Source organism: Crotalus tigris, unplaced genomic scaffold (assembly GCF_016545835.1).
Source record: "Crotalus tigris isolate CLP2741 ecotype Arizona unplaced genomic scaffold, ASM1654583v1 scf7180000023617.9722795, whole genome shotgun sequence".
NCBI classification, from domain to species: domain Eukaryota; kingdom Metazoa; phylum Chordata; class Lepidosauria; order Squamata; family Viperidae; genus Crotalus; species Crotalus tigris.
In genome coordinates, this window is record NW_024100081.1 from 3,267,726 (window position 1) to 3,289,073 (window position 21,348).

Below are 21,348 nucleotides of genomic sequence, written 5' to 3' on the forward strand. Positions count from 1 at the left end.
GTGTGTGGATAGTGTTCAGTTATGCTGGTCTCAGGAAACTGTGCAGACAATGGCATTCAGTCTGCTATACAAGTTTACATGCTGATCACCCAACCATATCTTAACTATTTATTTGCTGGTGTAGTGGGTCATAAAATTAGCTCTCAGAAAGCTGATCTGTCAGGTATGCCCTGAATAAATTAGCATGCCTGTGAAGTATTTTGCAAACTGGCAATTTTATATCACAATGGGGGTCTGCTTTTATTAACAATTTTTCATTTGAGGGGGAGGAGAGAGAGAAGAAAAGAAAACCTTTGCTTTCCACGGAATGCAAGAGAATATACATTTTAATTTCTTCGATTAAAAAAAAAACCTCTTTTCATTTCATCTAAATAAATTTTGATTTGGTCAACAGGGACATCTATGAATTTATTGTGCCACATAAAAATAAGAATCATTTGGTTTGGGAAGAAATGGGAGGAGACAACAAAATATTGCTATTGTTAATCACTGCTCATAAAATAAATCCTGTCACTTAGTGACCTTGGTGTAGGGCATTTCCTGGGAGTTGATGACTGATCGGTGTTAATGGCCCTCAGCTGCACCCTGAGTCCATCAGCTCCTCCAGGATGGTCATTAATCCATAGGAAACCTCTCAGGTATTGATCAATATAGCTTAATTAATAAATGTGGTGTGTCTTGTGATCTCAGATTTAGTGATGCACTTTCTTTTTTTTTTTTCCTGCTAGTTTTAAGGTTGAGATTTTAAAACCTCTCTCAAAAGCATTTTCAATGGAAGTATTGTGGTTGAGCTTTCTCTCGGGCTTCATTCATGGAGAATTTCAGCAACAGAGCCTCCTGTGGGAATGGAAGAAGGAAACGATGGTGATGGGCGAGGTTCATGTCCTTCAAGGAGGCATGGGAAATGGGCAAGAATATCTGCAGACCCCTCACATCCTGGACTTAAACTGTTTCAACTCCTTCCCTCAAGAGGGTTTTATAGCCACTGTATGCCAAAACAACTGGACCCTGGGACAATTTTTGTCCCTCCTGCCATTCAGTGCTGCCTAATGTCTATTAATCCATGTAGTGTGACTGTAGTATTATTATTTAGCCTTATTATTTTCTTTACTCATCCTTTTATTGGTATTATTATTATTATTCCTTGTGTATCTAATCACCCTTGCCCAAATAAAATGCTCAATTCAATTCAATATGGGCAAGAATTGCCGTTTGCCAGATAGAGCAGGGAAGGGCTGCATTTGTTGAAATTCTAGCTTCAACTCCAACTTTTACCAGCCTGGCATATAAAATGTGCTTCAGCTTCAATTTCGCAAATTTCCAGCAGGCACGGCAAAACGAAGTATTGTCTGCAAATTCTAGGAAGTGCCACAAGAATATAAATAGAGCGTGCAGCCACATGGTGCATTCAGCAAAGTACCTTACTCTTTTTTTTGCAATCATATGTCTCCCTGCCTATCCAAAAATCAGAATGTTGAATTATTCAGTCTGTGTGAGGGGGTGGAAAAAATGTACTATTCTCTGAGATTTGAATAGCCGAAACAATTTTCTATATATTTGTTAGATCACTGTCATAATTGCCCTCCAGGAAAACATATGAAAAATTGGCTAGTTGGGTAGCAACAGGCTTTAAGAAGCAGCTGTATCTACTTACTGTCTTTTATATCAAAAATGTAACTGATTCCATGGCTATGATGTAATACTTTTTTTTAAAAAAAAATCCTCTTCCGTCAAAGATTGCTCAAGTATAGAGTGTTGAATGAGGGGGTCAAACCATTGATATTCAACTAAAAATAGCTGGAAGATTAAATTTATTTTTTTAATTTAAGAAGGGAGAAATAAGAGAAATAGCAATGATTGGGAGTCAGATAGTATACACATTTATTACGATGATGATTCATCAGCCAGATGTTCAGATTGGATTTGGCATTTTTATCTATTATTACTATATAATCTAACATTTAATTTAACAGTTATTTTTTTCTTATTTTTAAATAGAGCCAAATAGCAGTTTTGGTCACAAATTTTCATTTTTGCTCCCTCATTCCAGGTTTCTCTTTCTGGTCATTCCTCACTCCAATTGTTATTTTAAAAGCAAAAAAAAAAAAAAAAACAAGAGAAACTCCAAGTCCACTTTAAAAGTATGGAAGTAGGTTTCTTTTAGCCTTCTCTGAAGAGGTACTTTATCAATGGCCTCATCCCACAGAAATAATAACTAGATGCAGCAGGGGACAAGGCTCTTTAACAGTAGAGTAGAAGTGATTTTCGTATGTGAAGCATTCATGTGTTGCAATTGTGAGAAAAGATGCATATTTCAAGATTTCTTCTTTTACACAAACATACAGAATGAATCACAAGTTGCTGAAAGAGTGGAAGTTTTGTAGATAATACACCAACATGACATACAAATCAGATCTGTAATTAAATTCATATTGTTACAGATGGTTAACTACAAAGGAATCTGATTGTATCCTTACTTAACCGCCGTACCTTTGGTTAACTTAAAAACAGTAAAACTTCTCATTCTCCAGACTTTTTTGCCCATCCTCTTCTTCTGCAGGATAAAATCAGAAATATTGGAGAAAACAATTATTGCTCATCTGAAAGCACAATCTTAGGACTATTTATTCCAAAATTCCATTGATCTTGTGTATGATTGTTTCTGCGTATGATTGAATTGCAGCATTTATTTTGTATTAATATAAATTACTATTTAAAAAATGACAAATGATGTGTTGCTTCTTGTCATACATTTTTGCAGTGTGTTACTCCATGGAATAACACTAATGACCAAGATTTATCTACAGCATTTTCTCAGGTTTGTACAATATATAGTAAAATGAAGATACATGTATATTGATCTTTGTAAACATCTTATTAACAAACTCATGAAAACTGGGCAATAGTGGGACAAGATCATATCATGTTTTTAAGTTTTCCTCAAAATAGACACACTGAGAGACAACCCTTTTAAAATATTCTATGGTGTTTCCAATAAACATGAAATAAAATAGTAAACTGATCATATTAAGATCACAAGGAATATACTTAATATTATTTAGGACCCTTAGCCATATTGATCCATTAATATGGAATATTTCAATTCTTTATTCTAGAGTTCATACAAATAACTAATATCCACCTTCAAGTCCCACGAACCCCCACTCAGCCTTGCATATCTTAAAGTTGTCAAGGCTGAAAAACACTGATTTAGTTTATCACATTTGTCATTTTCTCTTCAATCAACAGCAGTTCTGTGTTGAAGACAGTTCCTTATTTTCAGCCAACTAATTCTCCACATAGATTTACATGTAAAATCTGAAATCCCCATTTTTTTCCCCTTATCTGGTACGATTACTCTGTGAGTCCTTCAGGTCATGTAGTCAGTTTAAAAAAAATATTGGCATTTATGCAACATATCCCAACTAATAATACTGTTTCCAAATACAGATAAGATATTGACAAGATATCTCGGTCCACTGTAAATTCTAGAGATATTTGATCTCAGTTGTGAAAACCAAGTGTTGGAAGCAAAGTACAGTTCATGTTACTAATTCAAAGAAGCAATAAATTATTCATTACATTATTAATTCGACAGCCCTCCAGCTATTTTTCCTTTCCAGAGAGCCTGCAATGAGTATACTTTTGCTGTTTTCGCTTCTCTGAGGATGCCCCAGATGCTTCTCAAACACTTTTTCACCATAATTTTCTTGAGCACAGCAAATGGAATAAATGCCAAGACAGGTAAATTAAGGGGCTTCAGGGTGTGTGGAAGCAGCATTCTCAATTTTGTTTGCAAAGTCCTTAATTTTTAGATAGAACGTCTTTAAGTTTCTTTTCCATGCCCACCTGAGAGATTTCCTACGGAAAATTAGCTGCCGCTGAGGGAATTATTGTGCATACTAATGACACACTTTGGGCAATGTATTTCAGCAGTCTGTTTGGGATATATTTGTACTTTTTTTTAAAGCTTGAGATTACAAACGTGTATAACCCAGCCTAGAGACTTAAGTGTGATGAATTGTCCAATGGCAGCGGATCCAAATATTCACTCCCTATTGAAATGAATGGGAAACATGCATGCTACCTCATGGCTGTGACAGACTAAAAATTTCTTCCCCTATTCCTCCTGTGAAGACTAGGTAGGACAGGAGAGGAGAACATTTGTATAGGCGATCCTCGACACAACTGAGCCCAAAATTTCCATTGCTAAGCAAGACAGTTGTCAAGAGAGTTTTGCCCCATTTTATGAACTTTCTTGCCACTGTTGTTAAGTGAATCACTGAAGTTGTCATTAGGAACACGGTTGTTAAGTGAATCCGGCTTCCCTATTGACTTTGCTTGTAAGAAGGTTGCAAGTGGCGTCACCTGATTCCAAGACACTGCAGCTGTCATCAATACAGGCCAGCTGTCAAGCATCTGAATTTTGATCGTGTGACTGTGGAGAAAATGCGACAATGGGCATAAGTGTAAAAAATGGTCATAAGTCACTTTTTCAGTGCCATTGTAACTTTGAACAATCATTAAATGAATGGCGGTAGGTAGAAGACTACTTTATTATTTCATACTATTTCATTGATAGTTAATATACTTAGTATATTACTTGTGTTATTTGTGTTTACAATAGTCTAAACTTGTGGTTTCTGTTTTACTAATTTTCCATTGATTTCTTGGGATGTACTATCTGTAGGCAAGTCTATTGGAGTAAAATTAAGGACAATGGTTAAATATTTGCAATATGCAAAGAAATACCACGGGGAAAACCCCTATCTTGATTATGAACTCACACTGAAATTCTGTCCTAAATTCTGTTGAAGTACCGATCACTTCCTTTGATTAAAAAAAGATATTCATTTCTGAAGAAACAGATGTCTTTCTTACCTTGCCATCTTGCAGAATCTTTTACTGAGATTTTAACACAATGTTACTGACAATTAAATTGGCTTCCCAGATTAGACTTTGTTTGAAAGAGTCAGATTTGTAAAAAAATAACTGTCAAAACAGTTATCCTTTCATGACATAATCAGAGAAGAGAATTATACTTATGTTCAGTGCATAAATGGCAACCAGGAAGAAATAGCAATAACACTTAGACTTATATACTGCTTTACAGTGCTTTACAGCCCTCTCTAAGTGGTTTACAGAGTCACCATATTGCCCCCAACAATCTGGGTCCTCAGGAAGGAAGGAAAGAAGGAAGGAAGGAGCTAGAAAAATACAATTTTAAAAGTATGTTTTCATAGAGAATGAGTAATTCCATAAAGTCAGAAAACATGATCTCCGGGAGAAACACATCTATGAAGCTGAGATTTAAATAAGATTTTTTTCTAATGTGGAATCTTCCAATTTACATAGAAAGTAAAGGAATAATAAGGAAACCACTAAGATATTGAAAGTGTTATAATAATAGGTGAATTTAATTACTCTCATATAGACATGGTATAGGCATGTTCTGGTGAAGAAAAAGAAATAATGTCTGCTGGTTATGGACACAGTCATGGAGAAAGTAATTTTATTCATGTCAAAATAAATGCCCATATTGGCAAAACGAAATGCAAGTGGATCATAATGTAACCAAGGAAGAAGAATTCAAGATACAAGGATTAAAGATCAATCATATTACTCTGAAACAGAAAACTATCAGGCAGCTGGTCTACTGAATAATGCAAATTCTAAGGGAAGTAAATGATGCTTTTGAAAAGATTAAATATTTTTTTAATCTGTCCTTGTTGCACAATATATAGGATATATCCAAGGACCATAAACCCAATCTGATGAAGATGATATTATCCATTCAGTCGTATCTGACTCACGGTGAATCTTTGGACCAGCTGTCTCCACATCTTTCAATCTTCCACTACTACTTTGAGTTTTTCTATGCTATGGCTGGTGTCAGTTTTGATGGTGTCCAGCCACCGTGTTCTTTGGTGGCCTGACTTCCGTTTATTGAGTCTAAACTAATTGCTTTCTCTAGCCAAAGACTGTGTGGGGATTTGCATCTGAAATTCAATCTTTGTGCAGCTGACATTCATAGGGACAACTACATTGAGGAGAAACAAAACAAAGAGGGAATCTCTGAAATTACACAATCATAACAAACAGTCAGTGACAACCTTCGGAGTTAATGTGCCTGACACGATATTATCCATAAAGTAGAATATATGCTTTCTTCTAAAGTCTTACACACGCACCAAACTACTACCCCAACTTAGAGATAATAAAACCAAGTTGGTCTAACATGGATATAACCTACCATGTAGTTCTTGTTCTACAACTCCCTATATAGTACCCCATAGATTCCAATACTTTGGGAATTTACATGAATATATCAGGTCAGAGAGTTTTCTGCTGACATTAGATTCTCTGGATGTGACAGGATTGTGGATTTGTGTATAGCACTTGTTTGAATAAGATTAAAAGAACAGATGTCCCTTAGATATAATTAGACTTTTATAATTAAAAATATGATTTAGAATTAATATAGCATTTTTTCTTTTGATATGGGAAATATGAAGATAAGAGGAGGATTGATGTGAATAAAACTTTTAGCTATATAAATGTAATTAATATTGACAAAATCATAACTGATAAAGATATTTCAAATACTGATGGGAAATCAAACCTTAACAAGAGCACGAAAAACAGGATATTGATTAATGAATTGACATTATCAATTTATGAATTAATATTATTGTTATTTCTATGACATTAATAAAATATGATGAAGATGCTTATATTTAACTCTGTATTCATTAACAGTACCAAAAATGGTAACGGTGTAATGAGGGAAAAATGGAAAAAATATGGAGAAGAAAGGAGGATCGGGGAAAAAATACTGGGTTGTGTAGCATTGAACAGATTTATATTGAAGAAGATAATGTTAAATATTTGAACCCAGGCAACATGTTGTTTACTAAGCACTAAATGCTGTAATTCTTAAAAATTAATAAAACTTTTATAAAAAAGAAAGAATTTAGGCTGGTCCACGTTGATATGAAGATAGTCCACTGTGACAGATCCAGAGAGAGATTTGATAAACACAGCCCTCTTGTTCTACACTTTAGCATAACAACCCCCCCCCCCAAGTTCTATATTTGTTGAATAAAAATTTAATGGGAACTGAGCTATGCAGTTAAAAACTAAAACACCTAGAGTATATTGGAGTCTAATAGCTAATTTGGTTTTTAGATTTCATGTAACTGCTGCCAAAAGTTTAGAATCAAACAAGTTACAATTATTTAATGGCACTAGAAGGAAATACTTGACCTGCATTTGAGTATTTTTATGGCTGCAATCATAGCAAATCTTTCAGGGTGAATTCCTACTGAACTTGGTGAGAGTCATTTCTAATTAAATATGAATATGGCCCTTTTGTGCATGCTGCAAAACAAAACTTACAGTCCAATGAGTAATTTCAAGAAATGTTAGGGATGTAAACACATATTGAGGATATTGTCTATTATTGGACTAATGGTTAAGCCTGGAAATGCAATTATCATTTTGACTTCTATAACTAAATTATTTTGTAATGATACATTACTAACTAGGAGTTTTCTAAGTATGTCGACTAATCAAAGAAAGGTAACCCCTAATTGTTAATTCTGTTATATGTGCTCAGTAATTCAATTTTATATGCCACACGGTGGAACTTGGTTGCAATGTGTTTATGTGCATTGCTTTTTTTCCTTAAAAAAACCATTCTAAGGTATAAACAGAATAGAAATGATCTTTAATTAAAACAATTAAATGAAACAATCAAGAATAAACCTACCTACTTTAAAATAACTATCTATTTGCTGTACACGTTACCCAATTTTATTTAAATGTTCTTTTCAGTCAACCCAGTCTCCCAAATTCTTGAAGGATTGGCATAGAACATTACACTATGGCTTGTTTAGTATCTTTAGTCATTTATCTGGATATATATCAAAATTAGTCCCAAGACTGATTGGGAATTGACTTCAATGAGTAAAAATAACTTTGAGTCACTCTGTTTCAGCCCAACTCACCTCCAAGGGTAGTGATTGTGGGGAAAATTGGATGAGGAAGGAGTATTAGATATGTTTGCTGCTTTGAATTATTTATAAAAATAAAAAAGATGGCCTACAAAATCTTTTAAAAAATGGTCAAATGAGTTTTAGATAACCATTAAAAAGATATTTATAAGAAATATAATCTATTGTGCACAATCTGTATGTGGTCTTTAATCCTCCATTTTACAGCTCCAGATTCCTCCTCGTCAGGGCATGCAGAATATTCTTTTTTGTAAAAGTGAAATGACTAACTTGAGCCTTGCACACTCAAGGCTCATTGTGTGTGAGTCTGCACAGAATTGCTTTAAAAACATCAAAATTAGCCCATTTTAGCCTAATTTGGAGACATCATGCCTTTATTTTAAAAAGGCAAAAAAAAAAGTGTAGCCTCAGTCCTCAAAAATTTATCTATCCCTGGTCTGCACACTCTAAGGGAACTAAATAATTACAAATTTATCTACTCATGTTTTATCCTGAAGCTTAATATTGTAATCGGTCAGGCCTGGTTAGTTTGGGAGGGAAAAACTATTTGGGAATATCAGTTGGTGTAGGCCAGGGGTAGGCAACCTTGGCTCTTTTATGACTCGTGGACTTCAACTCCCAGAATTCCTGAGCCAGTCAAGCTGGCTCAGGGATTCTGGGAATTGAAGTCCACGAGTCATAAAAGAGCCAAGGTTGCCTACCCGTGGTGTAGGCATTTTAACAAGTTTTTAGAACAAGAGGGGACAACATCCAGAATGTGACCTTTTCTAGTTACTAATCTGTTCTTCTTTGAATGTTGATATTTTCTGTAGGCATTAAATGTGGTGGACTTCTGTCAGCATCATACGGCAATATTTCAAGCCCAAATTTCCCAGGACTTTATCCATATGATACAGATTGCACATGGCTCATAGTGGTAACAGAAGGATCCTCTGTTCTGCTCACTTTTCAACATTTTGACTTGGAATATCATGATAATTGTGAATTTGATTACATCAAGATCTTCAATGGGGTTTCTGAAGACCAAGGAAATTTGCTTGGTAAATTTTGTGGTTCAAGTTTTCCTCCACCATTTATATCATCCTGGAATATCTTGACTCTAATATTTCACTCAGATAACCATGTGGCCAGTCAAGGATTCTCAGCAGTTTACCAAAAAGGTCAGAATTGTTTTCACCTGGATTTCTCCTAAGAATTACTACATCATATAGTACTATTGTAGAACCAGTATCATTTTGCTGGTATAGGGTGCTTGAGAAGCAGTAAGTTTCTACAAAGGATGAGATGAAGTAATTTCTGGCAATATGTAAAAGCCCCACTATGGAATTTTTGTAACGATAAAGAAACATAGACAATGTAGAAGCAAACTGGTTTGCTAACTGTTCATGGATCTTAATAAGCCCAAATCCAATTAAACCACATTAATGCTTAGAAGGCTATATAAATCCAGCATTTGACACACACATCTCTAAAACACAATGTAGTTAGTTTGATTCTGACTTTATGTGATATGTGAACTTGGCCATCATGCTCTGCAAACTATAGGTTATACCTAAAGTATTGTCCAAACCTGATCATTAGATTCATTCAATGGTGGTTAAAGCAAGCTATGGCTTGATGTGTATAATTCTTTGGGTTGGCTGGCGTTTTCAGTTTCTCTTGTAGAATAGGTACAACTTCCCATGATTCCAGGTGCAATATGCTACTATTCTCTACTTCAAGAAAATCATTCCTTAATTAGTTTTAAATAGAGTTCATTTTCAGTTTAATAATGAATACAGTTTGTTCTTTTCCTTTGGACTTTGGGGAAATGCTTCAAAACTACCAAAAGCATCTAGACCAGGGCTTTTCAACCTTTTCACCCATTGTGATATGGGATATGGCAATATCTGAGCACCACCAGTCGCCTAGCAAGGTGTCAAAAACTTGATGACCCAAAAAAAAAAGGAAAAAAGTGATAAAGTACAGGTAGTCCTCGACTTACAACAGTTTGCTTAGTGACTGTTCAAAGTTACAATAGCACTGAAAAAAGTTCCCCCCCAAGCCACAGCCAAGAAGACACCTGCCAGCCCGCCCGGCAGTGCTCTTCCTCCTGTCTAAGGTTTTCATTGTTGTGAGCATTTCTGTTGAGGATTGGCAGCGGGGGTGGGGTGGGGGCTGTTTGGTTTTTATTTCCCCCCCGTCTGCTGGGTGGTTGCAGCAGGTTTGGGTCACTTCACATGACCTTGGGACACTGTGACCGTCATAAATATGAATCAGTTGCCAAGCATCTGAATGTAAATCACAAAACCCTGGAGATGCTGCAACATTCCAGCTGATTGGCTTCTGGGCTCAGCAGAAGTGCCAGGATCAGCGCTGAGCTCCAGCTGGAGCCTGGCTCTGGCGCTTCCACTGAGCCCTGACAGCCCTGCAATTCCAGCTATCTCTTGCTCAGGCTTGTGCAGTGCTGCCACCGGTTCAGCTCATTCCCCTCCCCCACTACCACTTTTCTAGGGTGCTCGCGTACCACCTGCCAGGTGCCAATGTACCACAGGTGGTACCCATACCACTGGTTGAAAAGCCCTGATCTAGAAAGCAACCTGGTATCTACAATATTTATATTTTTCTTGAAATCAACAACATGTAATTAAGTAGTTAGTTCCACTCATCTTTATGGAGCTTAGAAATAACTCAAGTAGTATAAATTATTCCAAGCCAGTTTATTTATTCTAGTAATTAAGGCATCAGGCTAGAAAGTGGGAGACGGTGAGTTCAAGTCCTGCCTTAGCCATGAAAGCCAGCTGGGCCAGTTACTCTATTCTAGCTCAACCCACCTCACAGGGTTGTTGTTGTTGTGGGGGAAATAAAGAGGAGAGAGGTGTGTTGGATATGTTCACCTCCTTGAGTTATTTGTAAAAATAATAAGGGTGGGATACAAATAAATAAATAAAAAGGTTTGTACTTGTCCTCTGAATTCTACAAACAACTCTCTTAAAGTGACTGTATGTAAGAATATTAAATAAATGCCACATATTTCCAAAATATCCATTTAAATATTGTTCATTCTCTGCCAGTGTAGAGCATAAGTTAAAATGTTGGGCTCCAGAGGACCAAGCCTCTATCAGCTCAACCTACTCCATGGAACGATTGAGGGATAAACAGAACGGTGAGCTTCTGAATAAAGGGCAGGATATAATTTAATAAATAAATGTAACATGACATTTCATTAAAATTTCATGATGTGTATTAGCTATTTTGAACTGCTCAGGCAGTAAGCCTGCTCTGAAATCCTCACCCTAGCATGAAACTGGCAAAACGGCAAAAATCACTTCATCGGTTTTATAGCTGAGCAGGAACTGTTTCTGGAACTTGCCAGTCATTTTTGGAGTCCAAAGTGCTTTGAAAACCTTACTCAAACCTCCCTCAAAAGCAGTTACCATTCTATATTAAAGCTGTAAAAATGGCATCGTGGGAACATCAGACATTATCATGCAAAATGCAAAGTCCTAATGATTTCTTTCAAAAGGAGTGCACTCAGAGTGTAAGCGCGTACATACACACACACACACACACAAACATATTCATTTGTTTATTTTTCTCAGAGGTATTTCATGAACACTGATCCAAAAGATCCAGAAACCACACTTTTTTCCACTCAGAGGTCAGCGGCAGCAGGAAAGAGTTTCAGGGTTTATCCTGCTCTCCCTCCCACTGTGGTTTTATTGCCTCATCCTTATTGTCTTGCTATAATTGAAAGCAGAAATGACCCAACCATTGAAACTCCAGGCTGTAATCTCCAAACCATTAATGACGCGGAAGGAAAGCTTATTGATTTCAATATGACTACTCTGGAGTAAACAATCTGAAGATAGGATTTTTTTATTTTTTTATTTTTAGCCAGGCTGCATTTGAGGTTAATAATAAGTATATTTTTATTTCAGTTGCACAAATGCCATGACAATTTTTTGGTTAATAAATTTTTGGTTTTTCATTGTGAAATTATGGTAACTGAGCACCTCATCGTCCAGTGCTTTTCAGATTTAGTGAACTAGCACATCCCTTCTTTTATATATTAAATCTTCCAATATCCATAATTACCATTGATGATGTTACCTAGTCAGGTAATAAAATGTTTGCAAGAAAGCAACAAAACCCAGAGAGCATCAAGGACTCCACTGTTCCATTCTGAGCTACATATATTCTCTTTTATTCAGCCATAATCTGGTTAATTCTCTGGCTTCTGATTCCTATCTCTCAGTAATTTTATTTATCATATATTTTTATGCATACAAACATATGCAAACCACTCCTGTTTATTACCTCCCATGCATAGCACTCCTTATTTCCTGTACTCCTCCAGTGTTTCCTTGCCTGGTTAGGATTCTTTTCTGTGATGTGGAGGAATGCATCTGGAATTCACGGAGGTACTTTTCTAATTTCTATCTCTGTTTTATTTTAATACATATTGTATTTTCTTGCTTCCAGATGTTTGTGGGGGTGTGCTCACAGGATTGTCTGGATCAATTACAAGTCCTGATTACCCAGAGAATTATCCCAACAATGCTGAGTGCCATTGGGTCATCCAAGGAACATCCAACTCCATTATCAAACTGATTTTTGTTGACTTCCAGATGGAACACAGCGAGCAGTGTAATTTTGACTATGTGGCCATCTTTGATGGGCCCACAATGGAAGATACGCTTCTCAGTTACTACTGTGGAAACACAAAACCTCCAGAGGTGGTATCTTCTGCACATGAACTGTTGGTTGTATTCAAATCAGACTTTAACATTGCTAACAAAGGCTTCAAGGCATATTTCTTTTCAGGTGTAGTATAAAGATCAATATTTATCACAAATCAGTATTATAATACCAAATGTATGAAGTGATTTTGGAACCTTCTCGGAAAATAAATCCAAATATTTTTTTTAGGCTTTTGGAGATACATAGATAATGATAGATAGATAGATAGATAGATAGATAGATAGATAGATAGATAGATAGATAGATAGATAGATAGAGACATGTTTTGAAATATTTTTAAAGGTTTATTTAACCCTGTGTAACTTTTTATTTTTAGTTTTTAGCTTTTTAAAATTATCCCAGTTTTCTTATGCTGCTCTATGCCCATAGTAAAGATTTGATCGGGTCAAATGATAGATATCCACTATTCTTTGCCCAAAATATAAGATTCTGCCTACATTGAAAGAAAGAGCCTCCTTCTTTTAAAATCAACAAATGAAATGAAACTCAATTATTCAAAGTTTTCCAGCCTTCTTAATGAATCTTAAGCAGTTTGTGTGTTCTTAATAGAAGGGCTCCCCCAATGCTAGCTAAGGCAACATGACATTAGCTCTGATAAAGTTATCATTTTTTTTTAGTATGCTGAATATTTTTTCTCTGAGTATACTGCAACTTTATTTACTATATTCTGGAGAACTTAAGCTTCAGATCAGCTTAGGATATGTGGCACATATTCAGAGGAGATCTTGACCACAAAAAAAAAAAAAAAAGTGAGTAAAAATCCCAGGAGCATAAACATTAAGAGACAGGCATCGAGGTGGTGAGGAAGCACGAAACTGAGGAACTCTCATCTCTGAAGAAGTGAAGAAGCTTCTTGGATGAGAAGCGAAACGTTTTCAAAGGAAAAAAAATCAAGAAAGTCCAGTTGCCTTTTAGAAAAGCACTTTTGGGAGACTCAGATGAAAGAAACCTGAGTCTGGGCCAAAAAACTGTAACTTGAATAACTTGTGTCAGACAAGACACTCCCTAGTTAACATGAAGATAAGAAGGAGGAAATGCACTCAGACTTGCAAGATTCTGTGACTGTGACCTTATAATAAAAGTAGCATTAGCATGAATGGATTTGGTTTCCTAATCTGGTCTGTCTTGAATGGCTGATAATGTTAGACTGAACTTCAGCATAAAATTCTCCTGACATTGGCTTCTGACAACGATACTATCAGCTACTCATAGTGGCCCACTTTTCCACTTTTAGCTATTTTTAGGTTAGGCTACCAACGTAATGGTGTATGATTGTATTCACTGTAATAGCTTCAAACCAAGTCTGAGTAGACTGAAAACTATTTTAAAAAATGCATTGAACTAAAGGAAGAAGTTTGAAGATGAAATTTCTAGGTGGTCCTGCGCAATACAATGAATGTTTTTGTTGCTTGCCGTTGCATTTCATTTGTTTTTCCTTTGCAACCAGGTGCATGTCAGGAGGTATATACCGCTGTCAAAGGAAATTTCTCCAGTCCTCAATATCCACACTCTTACCCCAATAATATCAAGTGTCGCTGGACCATCCAGTTGCCGCTAGGTTATCGAATCAAAGTTTTTTTCCTGGACCTGGATCTCGAGGGACGGAACAGCCTGACAGATGGTTGTGATTATGACCATTTGACTGTGTTTGATGGAAGTACTGAGAAGGCATCTCTGCTAGGAAAGTGGTGTGGGAGAGAAATGCTATCTCCAATTATATCCAGTAGAAACAACTTGCTGTTGGTTCTTCACACTGACAGGAATACAGCCAACCGAGGTTTCTCGGTAGCATATTTTGGAGGTAAACTTTATTATTGGATAAACTATGTGGAATAAAATAAATTAAAAATTTGAGGATCAAGAGAAAAGCAAAAAGGTTTGAAGATAATTAGCTCACAAAGGTTCTAGAATGCTTCTATATGGAAATTAGCTTTCATTGAATAATGGAAATCCACAATAACTAATTCCTACATTGTAGACTTATGTCAGCCAACTTTATTTTTTTTCCATTGTTCCATATAAACATCCTTTTAAATGTACCAGAAGGTTCCAGTTTGAATCAGAACCTGCTAAAGGTATTGTTTTGAATGTTCTAGATTTGAATTTTTTAATTGGAAATTTCTCCATCTTCACCGAAACTCTATGTGGCCATGAATAGGTCTCCTGTTGCCTCAACTCCTTCTTGACCATTCCAGGAACTGCATCTTTATGAGCATTTTTGATTTTGCTCATCATATACACTTTTATTTTCACTGTACCATTTTTATTGTATTTTATTGTTGTTATTATTGGATAGAATTTTTTTTTCACACCAGCAGAATGTCCAGCTTTATGGCCTGAGAGCAGTTCCAGAGATGTTCCGTGTAAATGCAGACAACTTCATTATTTGAGTTGCCTTATTTTTGTAGCCAATTTAGAATTGGGTTGTTCAAGATTATCTACTTTCTTTGCAGTTATTTTTCTGTCTTAATTTTACATCCACGCATATATCAGTCTTAATATTTTGAGGGTGTTAAAAAATATCCAGTATGTAATACAAGATTTGTACCTTATTTCTCTATAAGAATTAGGTTTGATCATTATTCTATAGACCTATCAGGGGTATCATCTCAAACTATAGATGCTGTTCAAAACATTTTTCTAAATATTTCTTCTAACTGAAGTATGAGGTCCTGGAATATGTACTAACTTCTTTTCTTTGTACTCATAAAGGGACCAGTTTGAGATCCATCTGTTATGTGTTTGCAGAAGGCATCAGCTCAGCTTTGTTCCTTTGCCCTGGCATTGTTTTTATGAAAACATTGTTTTTATCCCCCCAAACGAATAGGTTAAAAATGCACCTTTTTTTCCATACTGAGGAATTTAAACTGGTGCTAGGGATATGATCACAAACTGAAATTATTCCAAGATTTCTCACTATGTGGTGAAAAATGAACTCCAATCACAAAGGGAAATAAAATTTTCCAAGCACTGCTTTAATATAAATGGGGCTGCCCACTATGTATAATCTCTCTGGAAGTGCTGTTAATCTCTAGCAACATTGGTGAGCCAAAAATGTAGTTGTTTAGTTCTGATCGTTATGTCAAATTTAGCCAGGTTACTCCTCTGGGATTCTTCTTTGGCCTTCTTGTGGTTACCAGCTTTCAACACTGCAGCAAAAGCAGAGACCACAGCTGGAAAAACTTCTAACAAAATATATTTTAGACAAATTTTAGACCTATTTCTTTTTTGGTCTTGAAAATTTAGAGCTTTAAATGGATGATCTGCTTACATTATTGCTGCCAGTGATATAAAACTCCACCATACAACTGTTAATCTCTGTAGAAAATTATTCCCTTATCTCTGGTGTAGATAGCAGGAAGCCCTCTACCATTTCAGAGAGGTATTAGTACTTCACGTGATCTTGATTGAATCCCTCTGTTAGTGCAATTTAGGAGTGCATTGGCTTTTTTGGCTCCTGCTCTATGTTCTATGCTTCTATCTAAGTTCAGTATTCTGACTGAAAAGGCATATACAGAGGCATGTACACTTGGTCGTGTTTTCAAAAACAACAACAGCAATCTTTTGTTGCCCACCAATTCCTTGGGGAAACTAGAGATCATGAGAGCCCAGCCCTAACCCTAAACTGTTTCCTAATCAATTTCACAATCCTGTCACATCCAGAGAATCTAATGTCAGCAGAAAACTCTCGGACGTGATATATTCATGAGGATTTCCAAAGTATTGGAATCTAGGGGATACTATATGGGAACTTGTAGCACAAGAACTACATGGTAGGTTATATCCATGGTAGACCAACTTGGTTTTATTATCTCTAAGTTTGGATAGTAGTTTGGTGCGTGTATAAGATTTTAGAAGAAAGCATGTATTCTACTTTATGGATAGTATTGGGCCAGGCACATTAACTCTGGAGGTTACTGCTGTTTGTTATGATTCTATAATTTCACAGATTCCTTCTTTGTTTTGTTTCTCCTCGATGTAGTTGTCCCTATGAATGTCAGCTGCACAAGGACAGAATTTCAGATCCAAATCCTCACACAGTCTTTGGCTCAGCTGGAGCGAAATAAAATCTACTTAGGAGTCCCCTCCTGCCCTGCACAAGTGGTTGGCTTGACCTTTCGGATACATGCAAGATTTGAAACCTGTGGCACAGAACCGCAAGTACGTTATCTGTGTTGAAAGGGCAGAGTTTTAGCTACTAATGCTCAGCCAAGATGAAAGGAGCTGTCTACCCATGTCCCATATATAGTAGCAGTTGTGTTATTATGAAAACCACAGAAAGGTCCATTGCTCCTGTGACATCTTGATCGTGATAGCATCTGTTGCTGAATGTGTTTCAGGGTTTGGTGAGGAAAATCCTCTTCTCTGAAGTCCTCCTCACCAATCGACACTGCCATTGGCTTTGCTAGCTGAGCACAAATAATTAGAAACTGCAAGACTAACAAGTTCATGAGATTAACCATGATATACTCATATCATTGGACAATTAAGGCAGAAGTCGAAAATGATTATTACTGAAGAAAAGGTCATCTAGTATAGATGTTTATTTAATATATTGAATCATCTGTCACAGATATGTTGGTATATTGGCAATGAACTCACTCAAAGTAGCACACAAAAGATTCCTGATAGGTTTTATACCCATTCATGTATACATATACACATTAAAAAAATCTCTCTGATATTTTAGAAAGGAAGATAAAAGGAAATGCTAATTTGCCTTTTTATGCATTGGATATACCTATAAGATATGGTAATTTATGACATGAAAATATATGTGGTGTCGACCTATAAATCTCTAGTGACTCAGAACACATAGTTTTGCTCAATGCCCTATGGAAACATCCATTTGGTCAAATAGTCACTGGGATATTGGGTCTTCCTTTATATCTAATTTATTATTATTATTTTATTTATTGTGAGATTTGCAAATTGCTGCTTCTTCCTTCTTCTTTCTTTTCTTTCTTTCTTTCTTTCTTTCTTTCTTTCTTTCTTTCTTTCTTTCTTTCTTTCTTCTCTACCCTATATGGTATGTAAAACTATATAAGAAAGTTGATTGTAGCTTACTTTCTTTCAAGGACACAAGCCCATTCTCATTCTCTGGCTGATAGTTTGAGAAAATGATTTTTTAAAAAAAGAAATTGTGAAGAAAAGCATTAGTTTATATGGAAAACTATAGTCTGTTTACTAAACAAAATAATTCCAGATGTTCACTTTATATTTAAAACATACTCAGATAATATAATAAAAAACAGAGGACCAAACTAGATTTAGCATTCCATCTTTTGTATTTAACCTGTTTGGGAATTTTTATTTCTGGGATCACCACAGGCACGGAAATGAAACTTAACCCTTTCATTCCCTACTGATGTCCTAATGATCATTGTTGAGAGAATATCCTCCCTTGATAATGAACTGCTTCCAGAAAGAAAGTGTCCCGATAGGGTCACTAATCGCTACTCAGTCCAGTTAAGGCATCAACCTCCTGCTGCTATTTTTAAGTTTTTAAAAAAGTCATAATGGATGTTCCACTTCACGATAGTCAGTTTGGCCCCAGAATTTTAGTACAGTCTTTGTGGCATGAAAGACTGGGCATTTATCATCAGGGAAGGAAAGAGGGTAGTTTATGTTGTGAATTTCAGCTCATCTATGTTATTTTATTTATTTAAGAACTTTATAATGCCAGCAATCTTAAGCAAATAACTCTGGGTGGAACACAATACAAAACAATAAAAACATCATATGTACAAGTACAAGCAAACACAATAAATGCACGTACAAAAGCTGAAGCAGCTCATGCATTATCTTCAATCACAGACACTGTATTGGGTTCCCCTACCAATATGCCCTTAAAACCTAAGGAGAGAAAAAAAAAGCCAGATTTGTACAGCCTTCCCAAAGGCCCAAAAGGTCAAGGATTTCTGTCCCACAAGGTAGGTACCACAACCTTTAAACATATTCTTTTATAGTTCATTAGGGCAGCTACAGAAGATTTCCCAGCCGGTGGTGATCCCAGAAATAAAAATAAAAATATCCAAGCAGCTTAAATGATTTGCACGCCACGGCTCTATTTAAATCATTTTATAATATGTTCTAAGTGGATCCTTATCTCAGTATGTGCTCACAAAAATATTGGCATTGTTCTTTACTCAAAACTTCATCTGTATATCCACAAAGCTTAGTACCATTTCTAGCCAGCCTACCCATTTATCACACTGAGAAGTTGCCAAATTATTGCACAATTTTCCCTCAAAAAAACCTTACCTGTAAGTTTGTAAAGTCGTCTTGCCACCGGTCTCCTTTCAGGTTTGCACAATACAGTATCTGTTTCTTCAAGCCAAATGCAGCTGGGAAACTGTGCCAGGCAGCCCAGCAAGGGCCCGAAAAGCATCTAGTTCTGCTTCCCGCTTGGCACTACAGGACTGAATGCTGAAAGCCATAATTTGTCACTGGTTGCTGCCCATCTTCAGCTTGGTCTAATGGCCTTATTTATCTGTATTCAAGGCTTTATGTACCAGAAACAGTTTTATTTTTAAAAAACTGTTCTTTCCTTCCCTCTTTTAGAAAAGAAACAACACGTCTGTGATTGTCAGCATTCTGTACATTGACTTTTCCGATGGAAACCAAGAGGATATTCATCAATACGAAGTGCAATGTGAGCCTAAAAGGAAAGAGGCCCTTGTGAATCTGATCTCTGGCTCTAATTCCTATAGGCTGAATCAGTATGCTGAGAATCTGGTGGAGTCCCAGCCAAAGGATGTAGGCGTGGCACATGTCTATGAGAGCAAGGCTCAAGATAGCAGTGACTTTGTCTTCATCAGTATCTGCGTCCTTGCTGGGGTTCTGATGGTGATTGCTATTGTTGGGTTAGTCTTATTATAGGCATCTGCCTCTTTGCTTGTACTCCTGTACTGTTAGAGTGGGGTGGGGTTTTTTTTTGATTTATTGGGGTTACAGTGCTTTCAGAAAGTATTCTGAATGCACTGTGGACCCCTTTCACTTTTATCAATTTTGTTATGCTATGGTCTGATTCTACAGTTGTTGAAATTCATTTTTTTTTCTAATTACTCTACACTCAGTACCCCATAATGACCAAGTGAAAACAATATTTTAGAAATGTCTGTAAATGTAAGCACTGTATATAGCTGCCCCTCTTACAATTGCAATTCTAGGCAGTGCACAAAGGATTAAGATCAAATAGCAATAGCACTTAGACTTATATACCACTTCACAGTGCTTTACAGCAAAGGACCCCAACCTTTTGGGCACCAGGGACCGGTTACCTGGAGAGAGGTTTTTCCGCGGACCGGAGGGGGTGTGGTTTTGTGTGTTGCCTGCATCCTGTGAATGGGGCTTTCCTTGTTTGTGCAGACTGGTTGCTGGCATGCTGCGGACCAGTACTGATCTACAACTAGGGGTTGGGGATCCCTGCTTTACAGCACTCTCTGAGTAGTTTACACATCAGCATACAACCTCACTTTACCAACCTTAGAAGGATGGAAGGCTAAGTCAACTTTGTGAGCCATAGGGATCGAATTCCTGGCAGTGGGCAGAGTTAGTCTGCAATACTGCATTTTAACCACTGCGCCACCCTGGCTAAATAAAAACAAAAACATTACAAACCACAATGATTAATGAAATGATGGCAGGCAAACCAACTCCAACGATGGCAAGCAAATCAGCACAAAATAACACCTAACCTCCAGACTTTATGCTCAATGAACAACCAGATCTTCAAGGAGTTATGACATGCTAGCAGGGTCAGGGCCCCACAAATGTGCATGGTGTTCCAGGGAAGAGGCACAGCAATAGAGAAGGCAAACTCCCTGGGTTCCACCTGGTCGTAATGTTTAACAGGTGAGACCTGGAACCCTGCTAGATCCAATGGGACAGTTAGAAAGAACTGGAGAGAGATGATCCTACAAATAACCTGGTTCCATGCCACAAAAAGCTTTATAAGTCATAATCAGCACCTTGAATTGTGTTTGGAAGCCTACTGAGAATCAGAGCAGCTTGCAAGGAGTGGCGTAATGTGGGCAAACATGGGTGTTCCCATAACTGCCTGTGCAGTTTTGAATTATAAAAGGCCCAATGACAGCTCTGCTTCCATGGATCTTAACTCTGATTTTTTTTGTTGTTGTTCAAAATTATATTATTTATAAGTCTTCATATCAGTAATATGTTACAGAGGTAGTCCTTGAATTAACAATCATTTATTTAGAGACTGATCAAAGTTATGACTGTGCTGAAAAAAAGTGATTTATGACCTTTCATTACACTTATGATATTGCAGTATCCTCAAGGTCATGTGTTTGCAATTCAGGTGATGGGCAACTACCGTATTTCCCTGAAAATAAACCCCTCCCCTAAACTAAGACCTAACCTGATTTGGGGGGGCTAATATAAGCCCTACCCCCAAAATAAGCCCTAGTTAGGACCCTGGCCACTCCATCCCACCTCACTGCCGCAATGGGGCAGGAAGCCACAGCAGAAATGGATCAGCAACCACACAGGCTGCTGGATGGGGCTGTTGGTGTTGCCATCGTGAGGTGAGGCAGGTGTCACAAAAAATATAAGACACCCCCAAAAT

The 21,348-nt window shown here is 36.8% G+C and overlaps 1 protein-coding gene across 1 annotated transcript; it reads left to right on the forward strand.

Moving 5' to 3' along the window:
* Positions 1 to 861: 861 nt before the first annotated feature.
* Positions 862 to 20,031, forward strand: CDCP2 (CUB domain containing protein 2). The gene is made up of 8 exons (XM_039319746.1): positions 862 to 987; positions 2,762 to 2,818; positions 3,624 to 3,744; positions 8,828 to 9,175; positions 12,480 to 12,821; positions 14,206 to 14,559; positions 16,741 to 16,919; positions 19,323 to 20,031. Exons 1-8 carry the CDS (start codon positions 862 to 864, stop codon positions 19,638 to 19,640), a joined length of 1,845 nt encoding a protein of 614 aa, XP_039175680.1. The 3' UTR covers positions 19,641 to 20,031.
* The last annotated feature ends 1,317 nt before the right edge of the window (positions 20,032 to 21,348 follow it).

Excerpts from the sequence above, each read along its gene's own strand:
- CDCP2 (XM_039319746.1), top strand. The coding sequence starts at position 862 with ATGGTGATGGGCGAGGTTCATGTCCTTCAAGGAGGCATGGGAAATGGG. Across the intron at positions 988-2,761 it reads AAGAGGGTTTTATAGCCACT|TGTGTTACTCCATGGAATAA; the intron begins GTATGCCAAAAC and ends ACATTTTTGCAG. Across the intron at positions 12,822-14,205 it reads CAAGGCATATTTCTTTTCAG|GTGCATGTCAGGAGGTATAT; the intron begins GTGTAGTATAAA and ends CTTTGCAACCAG.